Below are 21,698 nucleotides of genomic sequence, written 5' to 3' on the forward strand. Positions count from 1 at the left end.
CGGACCCCAGGCCCCCGCCGCCGACTTAGGCCCGCCGCTCGGACTGACAGCAGCCTGGACCAATCAACAGCGCGGAAGACCGCTCGTGGGGCCGGTCTTCCGGCCTGGCGCGGGCCGACAGGGCGGCTCTCGGAGGAACGAAGTCCTTAGCCAATGGGGTCCCGGGACCGGAGGGGCGGGGGGAGGGAGGGAGGGAGGCGCGAGGCAAACCCTGCGGAGGGAGCTCGAGGTGTGCGCTGCACGTGGAGGGGGGCGGGGGCGGAACGGGAGAACTACGCGTGCGCACTGTGGCCCTCAGAGGCCGCTGCCTCGTCCCCGGAGCCTCCCTACCCGAACCTAGGCAGGCTGGAGCTGAGGTAGCGGATTCCAGGTCTGGGAAGCGAGCCCTAGGGACACTTTTATTTCCTGTTCTCATGCAGCTGTGTGATGGAATGAGCTCTGAAACTGCAAGTTAATTTTCCTGTCCTTGATCTGCACCGCAGCAAGCCTGGTCAATTGCCCCACCCCCACCCCCAACACACACACACACACACACACACACACACACACCAAGTTCAGTTTGCACAGAAGTAAACTGAGGACAATCATAGTCTGGCGTGATGCTAGTTGGCGCTAATTTGAAGTCAAGCTGCATTAAAATAATTGGGGGGGGAGGGTCTCATTTTAACCCGAAATCTATAATGCCAAACCCTCCAGAAAACAATTTTGAGTTTACCCATGGTCCTGTAATTCCACAGCAACTTGAAAACTATATTTAGGTGCTCTGGAAGAGTGGCTTCAGTTGGTTGGAACTTTGTCCTGTACACCAAAAGGTTACGGGTTCCATCACTGGTGAGGGCACATACCTAGTTTGAGGGTTCCATCCCCACCACCATGGGTGTGTGTACTGGAGACAAGTGATGGATGTTTCTCACATGATGCTTCCTTCTCTCCCGTCCTATCTCACAACCATACTTCTGTCTGTGTCTTTCTCTCCCCCTTCCTCTGTCTCTAAAATCAATTAAAAATTAAAAAAATATCTCTAGCTGGTGTGGCTCAGTGGATTGAGTGCTGGCCTGAGAACCAAAAGATTGCCTGTTCAATTCCCAGTCAGGGCATGTGCCTGGGTTGCAGACCAGTGCCCCAGTTGGGGGGTGTGAGAGACAACTGATTGATGTTTCTCTCTCTCTCTTTATCCCTTCCTTCCCCTCTTTCTAAAAATAAGTAAATAAAATCTGTTAAAAATTTTAAAAGCATTTACAAACAAACATATTTAGATCGGAGTTAGACACACCCCTCCATCTCTTTCAAGATCTTGTAAGCCATTTGTCTCTTGGACATTAGGACTCCTGCCTGCAACTTGGGGAGCCTTGTGCAGTTATTTAAATTAAAAATCAGTTTTGGATTTTTTGTGTGGGTTTTTTCCCCTCCACTTCGCATTTAAGTGTCAGTCAAGAATTCATTAGGTGGTGTGGCTGGTACTTTGTGCTGAAGAACAGCACCGGAAAATCAGTAACTGTGGATTGTCAGTAAGTCCAGACAAAAACTTGGAAGAGCAGATTGCTATCATAACAACACTGCACTTTGTACTCTACGGCAGGATTTGCTGGGGGCAGGTGGAATGGAGATCATGCTGAGAAAAAAGTAGCTATGTCTGTTTTGATACAACACGGACAATATTTCAAAATCCTTTAACTGGATGTAAGTACATCAGTGGTCCTATGTGGTCCTTGAAACAGCAGGCTCTGCATTATCCAGGAACTTGATTAGAAATGGCAGTTCTAGTCTCCCTATATTTATGGAATCAAAAATTCTGTGCATGTGGTAGCATCCAGAGGTTTGGTTTAACCAATTCTATAGATGATTCTGAGACTTACTGAACTTTCAAAACCACTGCCCCAATTAGAGACAAAAGGGGGGGAGGGGATCAAGTTATCTCTTTAGGAAGCTTGCAGTGAAGAAACTGTAGACTATAATTGTTGCAAAGAGCCACCTTTTTTTAAGTTTATATGGAAATTCTAATCTGCAGACTGGGTTAAGAATCACTAAACTTCAGTTAATGACACTTTTCATTGTTACTGTATCTAGTTTTATGGTTATTTTGGATCTGTGACAAATGACTTCTTGAAGTGACACAATGTTTCTAAATACATCAATGTGTACAAAGAAACACATAAACCAAATAGTAATTTGAGCATATGGCAGAATACACAATTGATACATGTTATCTTGATGTTACAAATAATGAAACTGGCACACAGAAGAAGATATAAGTGGAGCCAAGACTCACAGCTAGAAAGTAACATTTTGAACACAGGGAGTATACCTTCCTGTCTAGATTGCTCTGCTACTACCTTAGGTCTCTATTGCCCTCTAGTGGTCGGGTTTATTAGCACCCAGAGGGAGGACTTTGCATTTACCTTGTAGGTGGTGCAGTCCTGAAGATTTTTTTTGGAATCCTCTTTCTGGCCTCCAGCACATTCCCTGTTCCTCCCAGATTCTTGCCAGCCACAGATGTACTCAGCACAGTTTCATGCTAGCCACAAATGTACACATAGCCACTGGTGGCAATATTGAATACAACCAAGATGGAGCACAGCCCAGTGGCCAGCTGGAGACCTAGCGCAGATTAACTTCAACTCAGAGCAAACCTTGACAGTCACACTGAGGCATTGGGCCTTTATCCCATAGGCTATGGGGAGCTGTGAATGGCTTTTGGAGCCAACTCAAACTATGTACAAGGTATTTTCTCAGAAAAAGGGCAGTATACTGGACACTGCAAGTTTTCTCTCGCTGAGTATCATTCCCCCTTTGTCCTGGCAATAGTTCTGATCTGGGGGCTCCTCCCAGGACAACTTTGAGCCTGTAAGTCACCTTCATATGAACTTTTTAATGGCAGCCCTTCCGGGAGAATGCCAACTTATGACAGGGCACAAGGCTTCAGGGGTTCAGCCCCCACTTACCCGTCAGAGTGAGGCTCTCACCCCCTCACCACCCACCCCTAACCCCCATCTCCCACCACAAGGAATCACATGACCAGGTCTGGCCAATCAAAAGACTGTATCCCTCTGGCACCTGGATTTGTGGAAGGAGGTGGGGTGGGGGGTGGGTGGAGACAAGACCTAAGACTAGTAGAGAGTGACTCTGGGAGCTTATTAAATCTTAATTAAGGTATAAATCACATAAAATAAAACTAACCATTAACCATATTGAAGTGTACAATTCAGTGACATTTAGAACATTCACACTGTTGTACAGCCTCCACCTGTATCTAGTTCCAAAACATATTCTTCACCCCAAAAGGAAATCCTATACCGTTTAGCAGTCACTCCCCATTCTCTCTTCTCAGTCCCTGACAACCACTAATCAGCTTTCTGTCTCTATGAATCTGTCTATATCTGGACATATGAATGGAATCATACCATGGGTGGCCTTTTGTGTCTGACTTCTCTCACTGAGCATCACCACATTTGCAAGGCTCATTCATGTTGTAGTGAGTGTCAGTGTCCCACCCCTTCTTACAGCAGAATACTATTCTGTTGGATGATGCACCACATTGGTTTACCGGCTCTTCCATTGTGGTCTTTATATTGTGTTCCACTCTTTGGGTCTTATCAGTAGAGTTTCTATGAACATTTCTGTACAAGTATATTCTGATTAGCTGTTTTCAACTCTTTAGGTATATACCTAGGAGTGAAATTTCTGGATCATATCAGGAGGTGCGGCCCATGGCAAGTTGCTTGCCCTCTTTGAGCCAATTCCATAAAATGAGAATATTCCTCTCTGTCTGGAGGAGTCGGGGGTGGGGGGAGTATTAGGTCCAATGAGCATAGAGCACATGGCAGCCACTCCATAAATGTGAATGGCCCTTCCCTTTTAATGTCCCAATCTCTCTGATGAGCCCGATGGACTTGCTTCTGCTCCATTTGGAGTGAGGCACTTGTAGGGCCCAGACAACATGCCCTGACATCCATCTTTTGCAGAGAATATCAAATTGATCCATGTGTACTGAAACCCACCCAGGGTCCCCAGGTTAAGAACCTCTTGCTCTGCACTCTCCTTTGGTTACTAAGCTCTGACAACAGCTTTCTTTCAGTTGTTCCAGTGCATTCCCATCCAAGGAGTCTCACACCTGCCATTTCCTCTGCCCAAAATGATCTTTCCCAGCTCTTGTTATGGTTGGTTCCCTCTCGTCATTGAGGTCTCACCTGGAAAGTGCAATCCCCATTCACTTTCCATTTAGAAGGGCTGCTCCACCACCTCGTGATTCTCTAGAACATCACCATGCTCTGCCTAAAAGGCAGACTCCTCAGTGCCTGGCATTGCCTTGATGGTGTGTCTTTTTGTCTAATTTGTGTCTCCTCATCAGGGCAGGGGCTTTGTATGTCTTTGTCTTGTATCCCCAGGGGCTGCTATAAGACACATAGTAGACGATATATATTTGCTGAAGAGATAAGTGGGTGAATGAATGAGTAGGTGGGATGATTGGAAGAATGACAGAATGGTTCAAATGGATAAATAGATAACTAGATGACTAAATGTGATGGATGGATAATGGATAAATAATTGGATAAATGGATGGGTGGAAGGATGATTGAATAATTTTGATGGGTAAATGAATAAAATGGATGACTAAACATAAATGAATGGATTAATGGAGGATGAAGTATAAATAACAGTCAGTTAAATAGATAAATGGAAGGATCATAGGTGAGGGATGAATGGGTGAATGGATGTTTCAATGAATGATTCAATGGATGGATGTATGAATAAATTAAAGGATGAGTGGGTAGACAGATGTTGGCCAGATTCCATGCTAAGCACTTTACATACATTATATTGTTTTATCCACACAAATTCCATAAAGGAAGGAATATTTCCCTTTTACAGGCAAGGTGTTTGAGCTTTATAGGTAGTAAAAAATCACTTCCCCAAGATTATACAACTGGGAAATGGTGGACCAGGATTCAAACTTAGGTCTCCTGACTCCAAGCCCTGTGCTCTTAACCATAATGAAAAACATCCTCCCCCTCTCCCCACATTTCTCCTTATCCCTCCCCTGTACTGGCCACCCCAGCTCCGTTCTGATGCTCGCGTGCCCGACAGTGCCCACATTGCCCATCCAGGTGTCTGTGTCACTCCATTGTCAGCTGGTGAGATGGCCACAGAAGTCCACACATGGCCTGCAAGGTCTCTGCATGCATGCATGAGGGTAGAATTGTGAGAACACATGTCCATTCTCAGGGATGGCCCCTAAGTACCAGGGATATTGCATGGCCAAAGACAGGTCCAAAGAGTCTGGTAGTGACCGCCACTATCAGTCAGGTGCATGTGAACCAAGCCCCAGCCTGAGGTCATTCCCAGTTGATGCCACATAATCACAGGAGCTGGTGATCCGGCCCCACCAGGCTGTGTGACGACAGGGAAGCAGTGAACACAGGGAAAACAGGAGCAGGTCATGGAGGGGAGCTGTGCCCGGCAGCCCCGTAGGGTCATCATACTGCTGTACAGAGAAGTCACGAAGTCTATCCCCTGCCTTGGGGTGGAGCCATGCAGGACAAGGAGGACGGGGAAGGAGAGCTGGTGGAAAGAACTGTGTCTCTCGGACTCCTGATCTGAGCCTCTCTCCTTGAGACACAGGCAAGTTGGCAGGTGGTTGTGGAGTCAAGAAACAGGCAGACTTTAGCAGTTCTTGCGGTCACCACTGATTTCCACATAGGGCAGCCCCACAGGCCAAGTGTCCCGAGGCCAGTAGCGGACTTTGAGGGTTTGGTCTGGCATCTCATACCTGGCGTCCACCAAGGCCATGGTGACCATGCCGTAAGGGAAGGTGATGCTGATGAGCACATGCCTGTGGATGCAAGGAGAGGGCAGTGAGGGCACAGGATGCTTCTGCAGCCAGCTGGGTGTCCCTAGCCCCACCTGAGTTCTCTTCTTACTTCTCGTGAATCTTAGAATCCAAAGGAACCTTCTAAAACTGACTTCCTGATTGCAGCCAGTTGCCCCTCAAACATGTAATGCCCAGTATCTGTGCCTTCCCTCTATGTCCCCAGGCTGCTGCCCCAAACTCTGATATCTGAGATTTTCTGGTTCTTGGGCCCCAGAGCACAGAGTAGGTGCTTACCAGATGCTGTGCAGGTAGAAGAAATTAATCTTTTGCCAAAAACTGCAAAGGAAGCGGTCACTGATCCAGCTGGTCAATGCAAAAGCCCACAGAACCACAGAGACCTCAATGAGATGTCGAAGCTCCTTATTATTGGTCCTAGGAAGGGCAGACGGGAGACAAGGGCCTGACTCAGAGAGTGGAGCTTGCAGGGGCTGCTGAGAAACTCTTCCAACAAGGAGATGAGGCTGGGAAGAGGGGAGGATCCAGGATGCCAGGGGGAGGGGCCTCACTGCGCCTATGGCTAACGTTTGCAGAGTACTTACAGGATGCCAGGTACAGTTCTACAAGTCCTTCAAGTAGAACCACGGTCGTCACAGCAATGTTAATATTCCCATTTTGTAGGTGAGAAACCTGAGACCCATAAGATTACGTCCCAAAGCCCCCCACCCAAGGTTGCACAGCTAATAAGGGGCAGAGCTGGGATTTGAACCAGGGTTGTCAGATTGTAGACCTCTTAACCAACAAGCCCATCTGTGTTTGTGTGTTTGGGTGTGTGGGTGTATGTACCCGTGAGTCACTGCTTGAAAGTCCTTGTCTGTGTGGCTATGAGAATGTGTGTGCGTGTGTGGGGGAGGGTGGTTCTCTGACAGCCATGTCTTGGGACGGCTCAGGATCACATCTTTAATCTACATTTCCCCCGATGGCAGAACTAACCCAGAGTCAGTTAGGGAACAGTGTACTAGAGATCAAAGAAGGCAGTAACTCCTTTATGCTTAAAAGCAGAGGCCCTGCCCACTGGCCTAAAATGAGACAGTTTGAACAACAGAGAAAGCACAGTGAGTAAGAACCGGTAAAATCTGAACCAAGTCTGTGGTCTAGTTAGCAGTTAATTTCCCCCTTTGGAGGCCGTGCTATGGTCACACAAGATGCTGCCGCTGTGAGGAGCGGGTGCCTGGGGGGGGAGCTGGGGGATGAGAACAAGAACTCTGTGCTGTTTTTGCAACCCGCTATGAGTCTGTAATTACTTCAAAATAAAAAGTTAAAAATGTAGCACAGTGACCCAAATGGGTTAAAACACTTCAGAAATGTAAACATCCTTGAGCTCATAGCAATGCTTAGAAACAAAACCAACCTTATGGGTCCTGACTAGCAATAGCCAAGGCACCAAATCATCACCCTCATAAATAATGGGAAAGAATCAGTGGTCTCTCCTGTTCAGACTCTATCTCAAGGTTGATAAGTGAAAGTCTTGGATGGAAGAACTCCAGCTCATCCATGCAGAAGGAATAATAGAGTCTGCCAGGTCCCCTGTTGCACCCCCTAACGAGATCACGGATGGAGGCAGGGGCCTCAGTGGCTGCCAGAGTCGTTAGGTGACAGGTCAGTGGAAAACTTCTCTAATAAAGGTACAGGCGACATCATTCAAGCCCTCTGATCAACCTTAACAGCACCTACTGCGGGACAACCCCTCTCTCTGCAGTCCTAAAGGGATGGGACAAGAAGCACCCAGCACCACACGTGAAATATCGTGGCCTAAAAAAATTTAAACCTAAATCTGGATCAAACTATTAATTTGTAGGAAATAAAAAAATTAAGGAAACACATTGACAGATATCAAGCGTCAGTCAAATCCAGAATGTGGGACATGCTGCAGGACAAATGACCAAGTGTGCGTTGCCAGCAGACGTGAGCAAAGGGAGAGGGACTGTTATGAAATAGAGACCCAAGAGGTGGGTTTGCATCCTGATTTAAATAAGACCAGGTGTAAGAAGGCATCTTTGAGAAGCTGAGCAAATGTCTATGAGAACGCAGTATTAGATACTATTTTAAGGAGGTGTCATTAACTTTGAAGAAGTGTGTGTGCCACATCTTCCATTTGTTCCCTACCCATCTGCACTCTGCCCTGTGACCTGGAGGAAGGGCTGCGGGGCAGTGCTGGGCCTTGCGGGCCCAATCCAGAATCTTCCTTGGTTCGTTGGGTTTCCAGTTGGTTCGGCCAGTGGGGAGCCCCAACAGGAAACCAAAGGGTACGGGAGGGTGCTGTTAGATTTGTTTTCAGAGCTCCTTCTCCACAGGGTTGGTTCAGGCAGCAACCGGAGGTGACGGCTCTTGCCGAGGAGGCCTCGCTGGCTCTCTACTCCCAGACCCCTGCAATCACTCTCTCCCATCACCTCTCGCCCCAGGTCTCCTGAGGGTCAGAGAATCGCCCTCTTATTACCACAGGAGTTTTAAATGACCCGTAGTGATTTTCCTACACCCTGCCCTCTCCTTTGTAAATAACCCTTTGATTCAGCTCTCTCCAAATGCCCACTTTTGAGAGTCCCCTCTCTATCCTACTAAGACCTAGTATGGGTTAAAAAAAATTCTTTATTGGGAGAGTGAAATCCTGGAAAATTAATGGGTGCCACAATATGAAATCTGAGGGGAAATCAATAAGGCAGGCTGGTAAAATGTCGATGGTTATCAGGGCTGGTTGGTGGGCACATGGAGGTTTATGGTGCAACCCTCTCTGCTTGTGTTCATGTTGAGAGTTTCATAATAACAGACAAGCTCTGCAGTCAGACAACCTTAGGTTCAAATTCTGGCCCTGCCCCTTGTTTGTGGATGATATTGAGCACGGAGTTAACAAGAACTCTGTGCCTGGTGAGTATGGGGGTGAGGGGTGAGAGGGCGGTCCTGCCCGGAGGATGGAGCCCCGCCCCCAATCCCCAGCGTCTGCAGCCACCACCCACTTCTTATACTCCTGGAACACGATGTAGAGGATGTGCACGGCGATGCTGTTGAGGGCATACGCGTTGACTGTAGGCCTCAGGAAGGACAGGAAGGTACTGACCATGGTGGTGATGAAGACGAGGCAGACAAACTGGGTCCTGGGGGGAGAAGGCTCCTTTGTGGGGGTGGTTGATGAGGGAGGGTTCTTGGGGAGGGGGTTAGGCAGGGTCACATGGAGATACAGTGGCAGAGGTGGATGAGAAAAGGGAAGGAGTCCCAAGGAGCCCCAATGATCTCAGAGAAAAGTCCTGAAGCTTCCAGGTGGGCTCAACAGAGGATCTCAAGCCCAGATAAGTCAGTGGAGGGCACCAGGGCCCAGGTGAGGTCAGGTAAGAAATTGAGGGAGGGCCTAGGTGGGATTAAGGAAGAAAATGCAGGGGTCCCAGAAGCTACCACTTGAGGGTCTTAGAAGGCCCAGAAGAGTTGAGTAAGGTCAGGAGAGAATTTCAGAGGGGTTGAAGTTCAAGAGGGGGGCCTAGAAGGGCCATATAAAATATTTCAGGGAGTCCAGTTGATAGGCTCAGATGATAGGTCCCTGGGGCCCAGGTAAGCGTAAGCATGAGGTCTCGGGGCCCCCAGGTAAGCTCAGACAGGGTCTAGAGAAGGTCCCATGCTATCTGGGGAGGAATTCTAGGAGTTCCAAGTACAATATTGAGAAAAGAGAACCCTAGGAGCCCAGTTAAGTCAAGCAGGGTCAGGAGAAAGTCCTGGTGTAGTCAGGGGAGGGATTTCAAGGATCACAAGAGGGCTCAGGGAGGGGGAGCCAGGAGCCCAGGGGGTTGTAACAGGGTCACCAGAGGGTCAGCCCCCGCCCCACCTGTTTCCCCTTAGGAAGGTGGGAAAGTAGCAGCGGGGCATCCATATACTGTAGCCACTGGCCAGCAGCCACAAAATAGAGATCTCATCTAGCAGTTGGCCCAGGAAGCTGAGCGTCATGTGGAAGTACATGGAGAACAGGCCTGGAGCAAGAGACAAAGGCAGGTGGTCAAGGAGGTGTCCCTTCCCATTCCCAGTGCCCCGCTGTCCAGACCCTCACCTACCTATGACCATGAAGAGGACACAGATGCCATAAGTGTAGCGGGAGCGTTTCTGGGCATAGGGGTGCATCAGGAACATCATGAGAGGCCCAAAGATGAAGAAGGTGACATTGCTGAACTGGAGATGAGGAGGACATGGGGAGGGTGTGTCAGACAGGGGAGGCAGCGGAGGGCTGCCCTTATATCCAAACCCTCAGTCATTAGCCAGTCGGGTCACCTGTCTCCTTTGAGGCAATGCATCAGCCCAGAGTTTGTCAATCTTTTCAGCTGATCTTTATAGTCACCTATAACTCCATCCATTATCCTCAGAGTTCGTTCATTCATTCCTTCATTCAATGAGCTAGCCACACAGCTACTCAACTAAAGACTACATCTCCCAGACTTCCTTGCAATACACCATGCCCTTGTGACATAGTGTAGCCAATGGGGTAGGAATGCAGATAAGTCTATTACTTTCAGGTCAGTTCTTAATAAGCAGCTTAAAGCTTGTGTTCCACTTCCTATGGACCAAAATGCAGCTGAACCTGTATCTTAAGTTATGTGTACCGCCTTTCATCCTTGCTATATAAACCCAAATTATGTTCAAGCATCAGGAGGACACGGCTTTCAGGGAAGCAGGACTTATCCCCAGGGCAGGAATCATTCCCATTGGCAATGGCTGGTGGAGGAGTAAACGTGTGACATAAATCTGGCCATGAAACATGATGGAAGGTCTGATGAGGGACTTCTGGGAAAGTCCTCTTTACTGAAATCAGGTCCAATGAAAAGGCCTTTGGAAATTATTGTGATGTTTAAGAGGTGGCAGCTCTTTTACAACCATGAGGAAACTAGGCTAAAAGTTGAAGACAGGTACTTGAGAACAGTGTTTCTCAAACTTTTTTGTTTCAAGATCTTCTTACATTCTTAAATAGTATCAAGAACCTCAAAGACCTTTTGTTTATGTAAGCTGTATCTATCAAGATTGAGTGTATTACAAATTAAATCCAAGAATATTTCAAAGTACAGCATAACACAAGTACACATTCCCTTGGCCGTCAGAGAAACGGTGTCATCACATGTCATCTGGCCACTGAAAGCTTCCATTGTATCCTTGTGAGATAATCAGAGGGAAATAAAGGCAGATAATACCTTCATACTATTATGAAAAAATTTAGACCTCAAGGAATTTCTGAAAGGGCCTCAGGGACCCCAGAAATCCCCGGACAAAATTTTAAGAACCATGTCTCTAGGGATATCGGAACAGAAAAATGAAAAGAACCAAGAAGTTTGATGAAAAAAGGCTTGTGACATATGCATAATGTCACCTGCGTTTTCCTGCTGTTGACCCAAAGGGCGCCAGGCCTCACTAGCCTCTGAGCACAATTAAGGTCACAAGAACATTTGCACCAGAATTTCAATGGCTCAAAGTCCCTAACTCTAACACAGAACTTCAATGCCCTCAAAGTCTCCCCCAGGTATGTCAAGGTCACGCTCATGGTGAGTTTCACACATGAGCTCAGAAAGAAGTATTTTTGTGGTCTTCATGACCTGCCAATTTGAGGTCAGCCAGCCAGCTTGCTCAATTACACCATTGCCTCCCCCCAAAATCTTCCCCTTGTAAAGGTCTTCTCAATTGTCTGTGTCCCATCTTGGTGAAGGAATTGTGCCCTGTTAACTAGGGTGCTCTGCCATTTTTTCAGAGCCCTGATCTTAAGGATGCTGACTCAAGATTACAGAGCACAGCGGTGGGTGTGGGGAAATCATTCACCTGCTAGCACATGGCCATCTATGAGTCCAGGTCCTGGAAACCTGTCCTGATTCTGGGGAAGCCCAAGACTCTCCTTGGACCGTGGTAGAACCAGCTCAAAGGTCACAATTTGAGGACCCAGACCTAGCAAACTGGTTTCCCAGCCCTTGGTTCCAGCCCATGGTCCCACCCTTGTCCTTGTTTTTCATGCCACGTTCTCCTGTGCGTATCAATGGACAAGGTCAAACACATCTCTGGGACAGTCGCCGGTTCCCACGGCTGCCCTAGAACAGAGAGGTACCCCCCTCACACACTTGCCCTGTCTGTATCACGGGGCCCCACCCCACCAGAGGAGACCCTATCCCAAACCAAGCCAATCAGATTTTCTCTTTGGGGAATTTAAAACTTGAAGCAGACACAGAACCTGGGAGTTACGAGAATTGAGTCGCACAGTTGGCAACTCTTTGGTGAGGCCTTTGAATATGGTAGTGATGTTTAAGCTATGGAAGCCATCTTGCCACCCTGAAGAGATGAGGCTGAGAATAAGGCACCAACCCTCAAGGGCAGCTCTTCCCCTTCAGCTGCATCTTCCAGACCTGCACTCGGCCCCAGCCCTCCCAGGCAGCTGGTCTTTCCATTTTCTGGAGTAGTTCAGTATTTTTATAATGGATTCTCTCCCTCTCTCTGTTTCTTTGGTTTTGTTTTTTGCTTAAGCCAGCTTTCTGCTGCTTGAACCCAACAAAACCATCACCATTAGTCTATGAGCTATGCCTCTTCTGTAGTAAGCAACAGAAAATGATTCTGGTGAACTTGCACTGTAAATATTATGTGATGTATGTCCTTCCTTCCTTCCTTCCTTCCTTCCTTCCTTCCTTCCTTCCTTCCTTCCGTCCTTCCTTCCTTCTTTCCTTCCTCCCTTCCTTCCTTTAATATGTGGAGCTCACTAATCAAAGGAAATGCAGAGACAAGAAAAAACAGAAGCCAAAACAGCTCTGACCCTTGAATGAACAATCTTTTCAGGGGACAACTTTGGGCATGAATGGAAACAACTATGCCTAAGCCCAAGATTCAAATTCAATTAATCAGTCAATAAATCAATCACATTCGTGACTCCCATAAGTAAAATCCAAGCTCTTAAAACTTGGCTTATAAACTCCCTCCATCACACTCACCTCTCTCCACCTTTAACTTCAAATCCCGGCAGAAGGGATAACTCAGTTCCTTCAAATGGGCCATACTTGCTCTTACCTCTCACCTCCAGGGGTTTGCACTTGCTGTTCGCACTTCTTGGGAGGCTTGACTCTCCACTCACCCCCCCTTGCCAGGCCAACTACTACTTCATCTGTCACCTGGGTTTCACTTTCTTTTCTTTTCTTTTAATTTTATTTATTTATTTTTAGGGAGGGAAGGAAGGGGAGGAGAGAGAGAGAGAGAGAGAGAGAGAGAGAGAGAGAGAGAAACATCAATGTGCGGTTGCTAGGGGTTATGGCCTGCAACCCAGGAATGTACCCTGGCTGGGAATCGAACCTGAGACACTTTGGTTCCCAGCCTGCGCTCAATCCACTGAGCTACGCCAGCCAGGGCTGGGTTTCACTTTCTTATAAAGATTTCCCTCCCTCAAGGCAGGGTTAGGTGGCCTTCCTTTGTGCCCAGTGCTGTCCCACTTCCTCACACTTGTCCAACTGCTCTGGAACTGCCTGGCTCTCCTGCTAAACCTGGCTTTGAGTACGTGGACGGTGTCTTCTCCATTTTCCATTGTAACCTCAGGAACCAGAATATAGTAAGTACTCAATAAATATTTCTTGTTGACTGGATCTCAAAACAACTTCAGGTGGATCCCCCAATGCATGTGTAAAAACACTTGACAGAGGGTCTTACATCTAGAAAGTTCTGGATAGAAGGGACCATGACTGTTACTTTCTCATCTTTTGACCATATACCTTTGCAGATATTGTTTTTAATCCTTGCACACACACACACACACACACACACACCCCAAAGTCCAGCATTCTAGTTCTTGTTTGTCAATGAGAAAATTGAATCTCAGAGAGGTAGAGTGACTTCTCCGAGGTTGCACAGCTCTGGAAGACTCTGAGATTGATTTGTCCCCTGCCTTAGAAGACAGGAAGACTAGACGGGTGGCACTGATGAATAGGGGGCTTCCCTGCTTCAATGAATAGCAAGGGCTGCTGCTGTTGTTGGGGAGATAATAACAGTCTTATTGGTGGTATAGCTGCTTCAAGCTCAGAGGCCAGTAGAGCTGAGCCAGGAGTGTGGAAAGGGGGCAGAGCACCAGGCGGAGCCTATGACTAATGGGAGACAACTGGCTAGAGTCTCTGATAGCATCAGAGAAGATGCCAGGGTCTCCTCCCTGTTTTCTGGGGCTGCGCCCCCGGGTTTCCCAACCATTGGCCCCACCCAGACTCGGTGAGGCAGGAAAGGCACCATCAGAATCATGTCCAGAGTCAGCCCAGCCCTCAGCTCTGGACACAACTGGGCTGGACTCCCTGGGCCCCAGCCCCATTAGGCACCTCATTCATTCATTCACTCATTCACTCACTCACTCACTCACTCACTCACTCAACAACCATTCCTCCAGTAACTACTGTGTGCTCAAGGACCTTAGCAGTGCCTGAAAACAAAGTCCCTGCCTTCACGATGTATATCCAGTCAGGGTTTGAGGACATTCTGTGCCCCAGTTTCCTCCTTTACCTCTGCAGGAGGTAAAGAATTAAAGAACAAAGTGGCCCAGGGCTGGGAGTTTGTCTGTTTTGTTCACTGCTGCAAACATCTCAGTGTCTAGAACAGTGCCTGACATGCAGTAGGTGCTCAGTGAATTTTTGTAAACAGTAACGCATGCCAAGACACATGTGAATAGTGCATGCAGTGCCTGGCACGGGAGCTGCAACAGCTGTGACAACCGCTCTGTTGTTATTCTAGTATGTTTGCTCTTTGGTCACCAGTTCCCAGCAGGGTGTCTGATAAGGAGATGTGGCTGGATACCTTAGGGCTGAAAGAAGGAAAGGAAAGATCAAGGGAGGGAGGGAGGAGAGAGGGAGGAAAAGAAATAAGAAAGAGGGAAGAAAGACGGAGAAGAAGTGGATGAGAAAGGGAGGAAAGGAAGGAAGAGAATGAAGGAGGGAGAGATTGACCTGAATTGACTCCCCGCCTCAGCCTCGGGGAGAAGCAGAGGGGAATCCCCTTTCTCATCACCCGCTCACCCCGGGCTGAACCCACAGCCCCCGTGACCACCACCCGCATCCCCACTAGCAGCTCCTCTGAAGATCTACTGTCTCCCTGGAGCCTGCTGATTTATTCTCCCCTCCTTTATGGCCTGTGCCCTCCCCACTGGACTGTGACTTCCATGAGGAGCAAGAAATACCTGTTTTATCCTCAGCTGCATCCCCAACATCTATCATGCCTGGTACCAAATAGACACTCAAGAAGCTTGTTGAATCAATCAAATCCATGAACATGGCCAAGACTGCTTTGCTTGTTCTCCCCACTGCCAAAGCCCAAACTCCCAACACTCCCACTGGCTCTGTCACCTGTCCAGGGCCTCCGTGTGCATCCACTTAAGAGGTGAGCACAAATGCTGGGGCTGGGCTGAGCAATAGCACCAGCCACAGCCTTAATTCCTCCCTGCATGGGACTTACTTGCATGAGTTAGATGCACACAATGAGTTGTTAATGACTCAGTGGTTAAGTGAGAGACTCTGGGACAAGGTGGCCTGGGCTTCACACTGGAAATACCAGCATTTGCAACTTTTGTGCCCTGGCAATTACATGCTGTGCAACCCCAGGAAAGAAACATAACTTCTCTGAGCCTTTATTTACCCATCTACAAAATGGGAGAATAAGAGTACCTACTTCATAGAATTGTTATGGAGATTAAGTAAAATTAATTAACATCAACTATAATTAACACATTGACACTTTTGTGTCTCTGTGCTATGCTTATTTGAAATAATAATAGCTTCAGTTTATTTAATGCTTAGGATGTGGGAAGAGCTGTGAGGTTTTAAAATATCAATATCTGTTTTTTAATTGAGATATAATTCACATACCATCAAATTCACTCTTTTAAAGTACACAAGTCAGTGGGTCTTAGTCTATTCATAAGGTTGCACAACTGTCATCACTATCTAATTTCAGAACACTCCATGACCCAAAAAAGAATCCCTGTCACCATTAGCAGTCACTCCCCATCCCCCTCCCCCAGCCCCTGACACCCACGAACCCACTTTCTGACTGTGAATCTGCCTGTCCTGGACATATCATATACATGGAACCACACACTGTGTGGCCTTTTGTGTCTGGCTCTTCTCCCTGAGCTTCATGTGTTCAAGGTGCATCACATGTCAGAGCTTCGCTCCTTTTGATGGCTGAGTGGTACTCCATGGTGTGGACAGAATGGACAGACCACAGTGTGCTTGTCCATCACCAGCTGATGGACATTCAGGTTGTCTAGTCCTGGCTTCATCCTCTCCATGGCTCTATGAATTAAGTGCTGTCAGCACCCCACAGTTGCCCCCTCTTTGAGTGTGTGCACAGTAAACATTTGCTAAGTAAATGAATGAATGAAATTTCCTTCCCTAGCACATACCTACCACCATTCTGTACCCTTGACTTCTGTCGATTGTCTGTGTCCCTCAGCCCCCAGGACACCAGTCCCTTGAGGGCAGGCATTATTGTCTGCTATGATCACCACTGTGTCCCCAGAGCCTGAAACAGTGCCCAGCTCAGTCAATTCTTATTGCGTAAGGAGCAAAATGAGGGGTTGTTGTCCCCTCCAATCAGAGTCCCTCCCCCTCAGGAGGCCAGAAGGGTGGGGGATCATAAATGCCTGTTTTTCCAAAGGAGGAGAAAAGCCCAGAGGGACCAGTCCAGTCTGGCCTGGGATGTGTCACGAGCACGATCACCAGCTCTCTGTGTGTAATTAATTACTCAATTAACGATGTCTGTGTTCCCTGAGGGCAGGGACCATGCCCTCTTGGTTTTCTGTGGGGACTGGCAGACCGGAGGTGCCTGAAATTAATTGCTTTTGCTGTGAGTGTTGACGAGGAAAAAGACAGAGAAGGGAAGTGTGGTTTAGAGCTCATGGGACCTGCCAGTCACAGCCAGGGGCTGAGAGGGAGGGCAGGTCTCCTGTCTGAGTCCTCCAGCGTTCAGGGAAGACAGGTACCGGAGTCATCACATGGCAGAGGCCAGCTGCAGGGAAGGCTCCATTGGAAGAATAGGTGGGAAGGCTGTTGGAGGGGCAGTCATTGTAACCTACACCCCCCTACACACCTTCCCTCTTTGGTCCCCCCGACTCCTACCCACCCCCCACAGTCCTACTCACCCCCACGTCCCTGCCTTTGCCTATGTACTTCCCACACCAGCCATGTCATCCCTTTGTTCTATATCCAAGCATCTGAGAGGGAGTTTTCTGGAAAGGAGGAGATTTTTAAAAAATTTATTTTAGAGAGAAAGGAAGGGCAAGAGAGAGAAACATGGATGTGAGAGAGAAACATCAATCGGTTGCCTCCTGTATGTGCCCTGACCAGGAATTGAACCTGAAACATTTTGGTGTATGGGAGGATGCTCCAGCCAACTGAGTCATGTGGCCAGGGGTAGAGAAGGTGAGGTTTGGAGATTCTGAAGCTTTGACAGGATCCCAGGGGAAAATGCAGCACAGCTGTCTCTGGGAGCTGGGGGGCCTTGAAACTTCTTCCCACATCATTTGAAACTCTCCTAAGATGTCAGCAACCCAGAAGGACACCACACCGGAAGCCACCAAGCCAAAGGAAGCAGGTACAAACTGGAGCGGCCTATACCTTGACTTCTCCCTTGCCCCATCTGATTCAGTCCCTCCCACACCCCTGACCTCTGTTCCTGTTAGATACACTTCTTTTGGCTCTCCTGGCTGTCTGTGAAATCAAGCAGATGTCCCTGCTGCCCCCACATCTTTGACTGCCCCATGCTCAAAAGCTACCCATGGCTCCCCAGTGCCCTCACAATAGAACACACACTCTTCTGCCCTGCATTCCCGATTTGACCCTGGAAATCTGGCCACCCCTTTCCCTCACCTTTAGGCATTGAGGTTCCCTCCCCATTTGGCAAGTGGAGACCTTATTCCCCACCCCCATGGCTCCTCACCACCCCCGATTCTGGCTCCTGTTTCTCCCTCTACCACACCACATGGGACTGGGGGACACACTCTAATTCTGAAGGCCCCTCCACATCCTGGGATGCTGAGCCTCTCTAGGACCACAAGATCCCCCAGCACAAGTTGTTTACAACATTTTCATTCAATGAATACAAACAGATTTCCAACACTGCAACCCAGCATTCAAAGCATTCATCGTCTTCTCTGCCTGTAGACTAACCACAGAAACATACTTTTCCCTTTCCCGAACTGGCCAGCCCTTCTTTACTTCCAGGACTAGTCCACTCTTTTTCTCTTTTCTGTTCTCTTTTTCCAGCTCCTACCTTACTAGGCAAGCTCCTATTCATCTTTCAAACCCCAACTCTTAGGTGCCCTCCTTTCTGAAGCCTTCTATCACCTGGACTGAGTCCTCTAGTGCTTCCTTTTTCCATGCCCTGGCCACATGGGGCTGGGCTCTCCCCCACCTCAGGCTCAGAGCTACTTGCAAGCAGAACAATAAGAAAGCAAAATATTCTTTAGGGATCAGCATTTTCCAATTATGAGTTGTGAATCCTAAGTGGATCACGATGAAGTCCATATGAACAAAATTTGTTTTTAAATTTCTGCTATGGCCCTGACTGGTATGGCTCAGTGGGTTGGACATTGTCCTGCAAGCTGAATGGTTGCCAGTTCAATCCTCAGTCAGGGCACATGCCTGGATTGCGGGTCAGGTCCCGGGGAGGGGGGGAGCTCAAGAGGCAACCACACATTGATGTTTCTCTCCCTCTCTTTCTCTCTCCCTTCCCCTCTCTCTACAAATATAAATAAAACCTTTAAAAATATTTCTGCTATGTATTGTGTCTTAATTTACATACCTAGCTCGAAAACATTCTTATAAATAGCCACATAATAGCTCAGCAGAATGTACCCAGCCCTACACAAAGTGGTAAAAATATTATGGCTTCTTTTTTATTTATCCACATACTTATTGCAATCACAATGACTCAGAGATGACTTTTGTGTATAATCTCACCATCTATTGAGATTACCTTCTTTGGTTAAAGTTCCTAGAGGTGTGATTCGGCATCAAGGGGGGCGGGGTTATTTATAAATTCATGTCTCAACACAAATCGTCAGTTTCCCACAGGAAGCTGCAAAATAAGAGTGTGCCCACATTCACTACGAAATAAACTCATTTTGAGAGGCCAAAAAAGAAAAACATCTTGTTTTCACCCTGACTGGTGTGACTCAGTAGATCAGGCGTCATCCTGCAAATCAAAAGTTTGCCAGTTCGATTCCCAAGCAAGGAACATGCCTAGGATGCAGGCCAGGGCCCGGTTGGGGGCACCTGAGAGGCAACCTGTTGATGCTTCTCTCACACATCGATGTCTCTCTCCCTCCCTTACCCTCTCCCTAAAAATAAATAAATAAAGTCTTTTTAAAAATCTTGTTTTCTGTGTGACTGTATGGGTATATGGATATATGGATATATATATATATATCAGAGGCTGGTGAACTACAGCCCACTGTCTTGTTTTGTGTGGTCAAAGTTAATGTTGACATTTTTAAAAGGTCAAAAAATTAAAAGAAGAAAATGATGTTCCAGAACACATGGAGTTGTATGGAATTCACACCTTGGCAACCCACAAATGAACCTGCGTTGGCACCGGCCGCACTCGTTTGTTGACATTGGACCTGTAGCTGCTTCCCGCCACAGTAGCAAAGCTGAGTCATTTCTGCAGAGATTGTATGACCCCCAAAAGCCAAAATATCAGCTATCCTGCCTTCCCAACAGAAGTTTCCCATGCCCTGGACTGTAATGATTTATTAGCCATGGGTGATGGGTTTGAGATACTCAGAAGTGTTTTGGGGGAACCCTTCATGATATAACTCAATTCTTTGTACCTTAACATGTTTGCCAGAGCCTTTTCGAGAGAAGTAAAAATACCCAAGTGTGTTCCCACCATAGAAAGGCAAGTTTTGCTCTGTGAAACATTTGTTTTGTTTGATAAGTATCTGGAAATGCAGGCAACCGGGCAATGATGGTGTAGAAATCTCGTACGTGTCATGAGAAGAAAGCTTTTGAGACCTGCAGCCTCGGAGAGTATCTGCGGGTTGTTCCCTGCACTGCACTTAGAAACTGGCTGGACCAGGATGGAATGAGGAGAATTTTACGTGAAACTGTGGCTAGACCCAAGCGCAGCCCCCACCTGAGCCAGCCCTCTCTCAGTGCCTTCTGTGAGGTGGGCTAAACAGAGAACATTCCGGACCGCAGGGACTGCCAGGGAATGCAGAGAGGAGGACTCAAGAACGCCCAGCCCTCCTCTGCCTCCAGGCGCCAGCACGTGTCAGCCCACTCCCATTGTTCAGGTGGGGGTACTGAGCTCCTGAAAGGGTCAGCGTCTCTAGCCAGGAGGAACGAAGAACCAAGAAGACCATGGGTTACCCTGGAATCTCAAAATCCTGCCTCCTAGTTCTGGGAAGCAGTGAGGTCAAAGCTAACAGAGCCAGAGCAACTGACCCCCCTGGGACTGAGCTTCCCCTGCCCTGCCTGCCAGAACACTCTCCTGGGCCCCCAGACTTTGATCCGGCTCTAAGTGCCAGGGCGATCCCGGGCTGGCCCGTCCTCAATCTCCCTGAAGGCCCATTTCCTCGCCTGGAAAATGGGATTAACTCAATACAGGATATGTGGTGCTGAACTCCCAAGTCATTGTGAAGAATTAAATAAGATTTTTCACGTTAAATGTTTAGTACGAAGCCTGGCACAAGGGAAGCACTCAGTAAAAAGCCACTGAATGGCTCACCGTTCATTGGTCCACTGCTGTTGTGACAGGCACAGAGTGAAGCACACGGCTGCGTTACGCAGCGCCCCAGCAGCTCCAGGAAGGCACGCACCCTGCCTTGTTCACCATGGCGTCCCAGCTCTCCTTGCAAGGACAGCATGGCCACACGTATCTTTGTCTGCTCATGTCTTTTGGCCTTTGGGAAATGCCATTACGATGTAGGTGTCCAGGATTTGGGGCCCTACTAGTGTGGGACTAAGGGAAGGATGACTGACTGTCCTGGTATTCCCAGAACTGAGAGGCATCCTGGGACGTGAAACTTACAGTGCTGAACCCAAGACAGTCCCCACCAAACTGGAATGAGTCGGTCACCCTGGGCTGGGGATATAGCTGAGGACAAAGCAGCCATAGTCACCTCCACCAGGAAGCCCTCTCTGATCCACCACCCCCACCCCCACGGTTGTGTGTCCCCATTACAGCACCATCACCCTGGGTTGTGAATGCCTAGAGTCACTCTTTTTGGTCCTTACCTGCCTTTCCAAAACCTACTACATAGCCTGATGCCAAATAAAGACAATTATGAATGAAAGCCATTGCTCCTGGCCTGACACACGAGCAAACGGAGGCTCAGAGAGGCGAACTGCTCAAACAGGATTCCACAGCGGAGGACGTGGAGGAGCCAGGCTTTGAACCCGAGTCTGGTGAGACTCCACCATGCCACCCCCACTCCCGCCCCGTGCTCCCGACCAACTGGCCCTCACCGTGTTGTAGAACTCGGCCACCAGCTCCGAATGCTGGAAGTTGCTCTCACACCAGTCCACCTCGGAGCTCTGGTAAGCGAAGATGCTGGGCATGGTGACGCAGCACCCGCTGCCCTCTGGCTGCCTCTGGCAGAGAGAAGCCTGCAAGCCTAGTAGGGCTGGGCTCATGTGAGGCGGGAGAAGACAGCTTGGTGCTCCACAGCATGCTGGGAGGAAAAACCTGCTGAAGCGGCTCTCCAATTGACCATTGGCTGCCTAGCAATGCGGTGGTGGCTGCCCTGGGCATACGCTGAGGGGCTGGCACCGTCCAGGGAGGGGAGGGGGTGGGCGGGATGGGAGGCCCCCCTCCTCGCCCACTAGGAATGATAGTCCAGTGGGACTGTGTTAGAACAGTAATTTAAATA

The 21,698-nt window shown here is 48.4% G+C and overlaps 1 protein-coding gene across 1 annotated transcript; it reads right to left on the reverse strand.

Moving 5' to 3' along the window:
- Positions 1–5,019: 5,019 nt before the first annotated feature.
- Positions 5,020–21,431, reverse strand: ACER1 (alkaline ceramidase 1). The gene is made up of 6 exons (XM_028519160.2): positions 21,295–21,431; positions 9,898–10,012; positions 9,675–9,816; positions 8,818–8,955; positions 6,104–6,241; positions 5,020–5,830 (listed from the first exon to the last, which is right to left on the reverse strand). Exons 1-6 carry the CDS (start codon positions 21,385–21,387, stop codon positions 5,662–5,664), a joined length of 795 nt encoding a protein of 264 aa, XP_028374961.1. The 5' UTR covers positions 21,388–21,431; the 3' UTR covers positions 5,020–5,661.
- Between the last annotated feature and the right edge of the window lie 267 nt (positions 21,432–21,698).

The sequence above is a fragment of the Phyllostomus discolor genome, chromosome 8 (assembly GCF_004126475.2).
Source record: "Phyllostomus discolor isolate MPI-MPIP mPhyDis1 chromosome 8, mPhyDis1.pri.v3, whole genome shotgun sequence".
Classification (NCBI taxonomy): Eukaryota; Metazoa; Chordata; class Mammalia; order Chiroptera; family Phyllostomidae; genus Phyllostomus; species Phyllostomus discolor.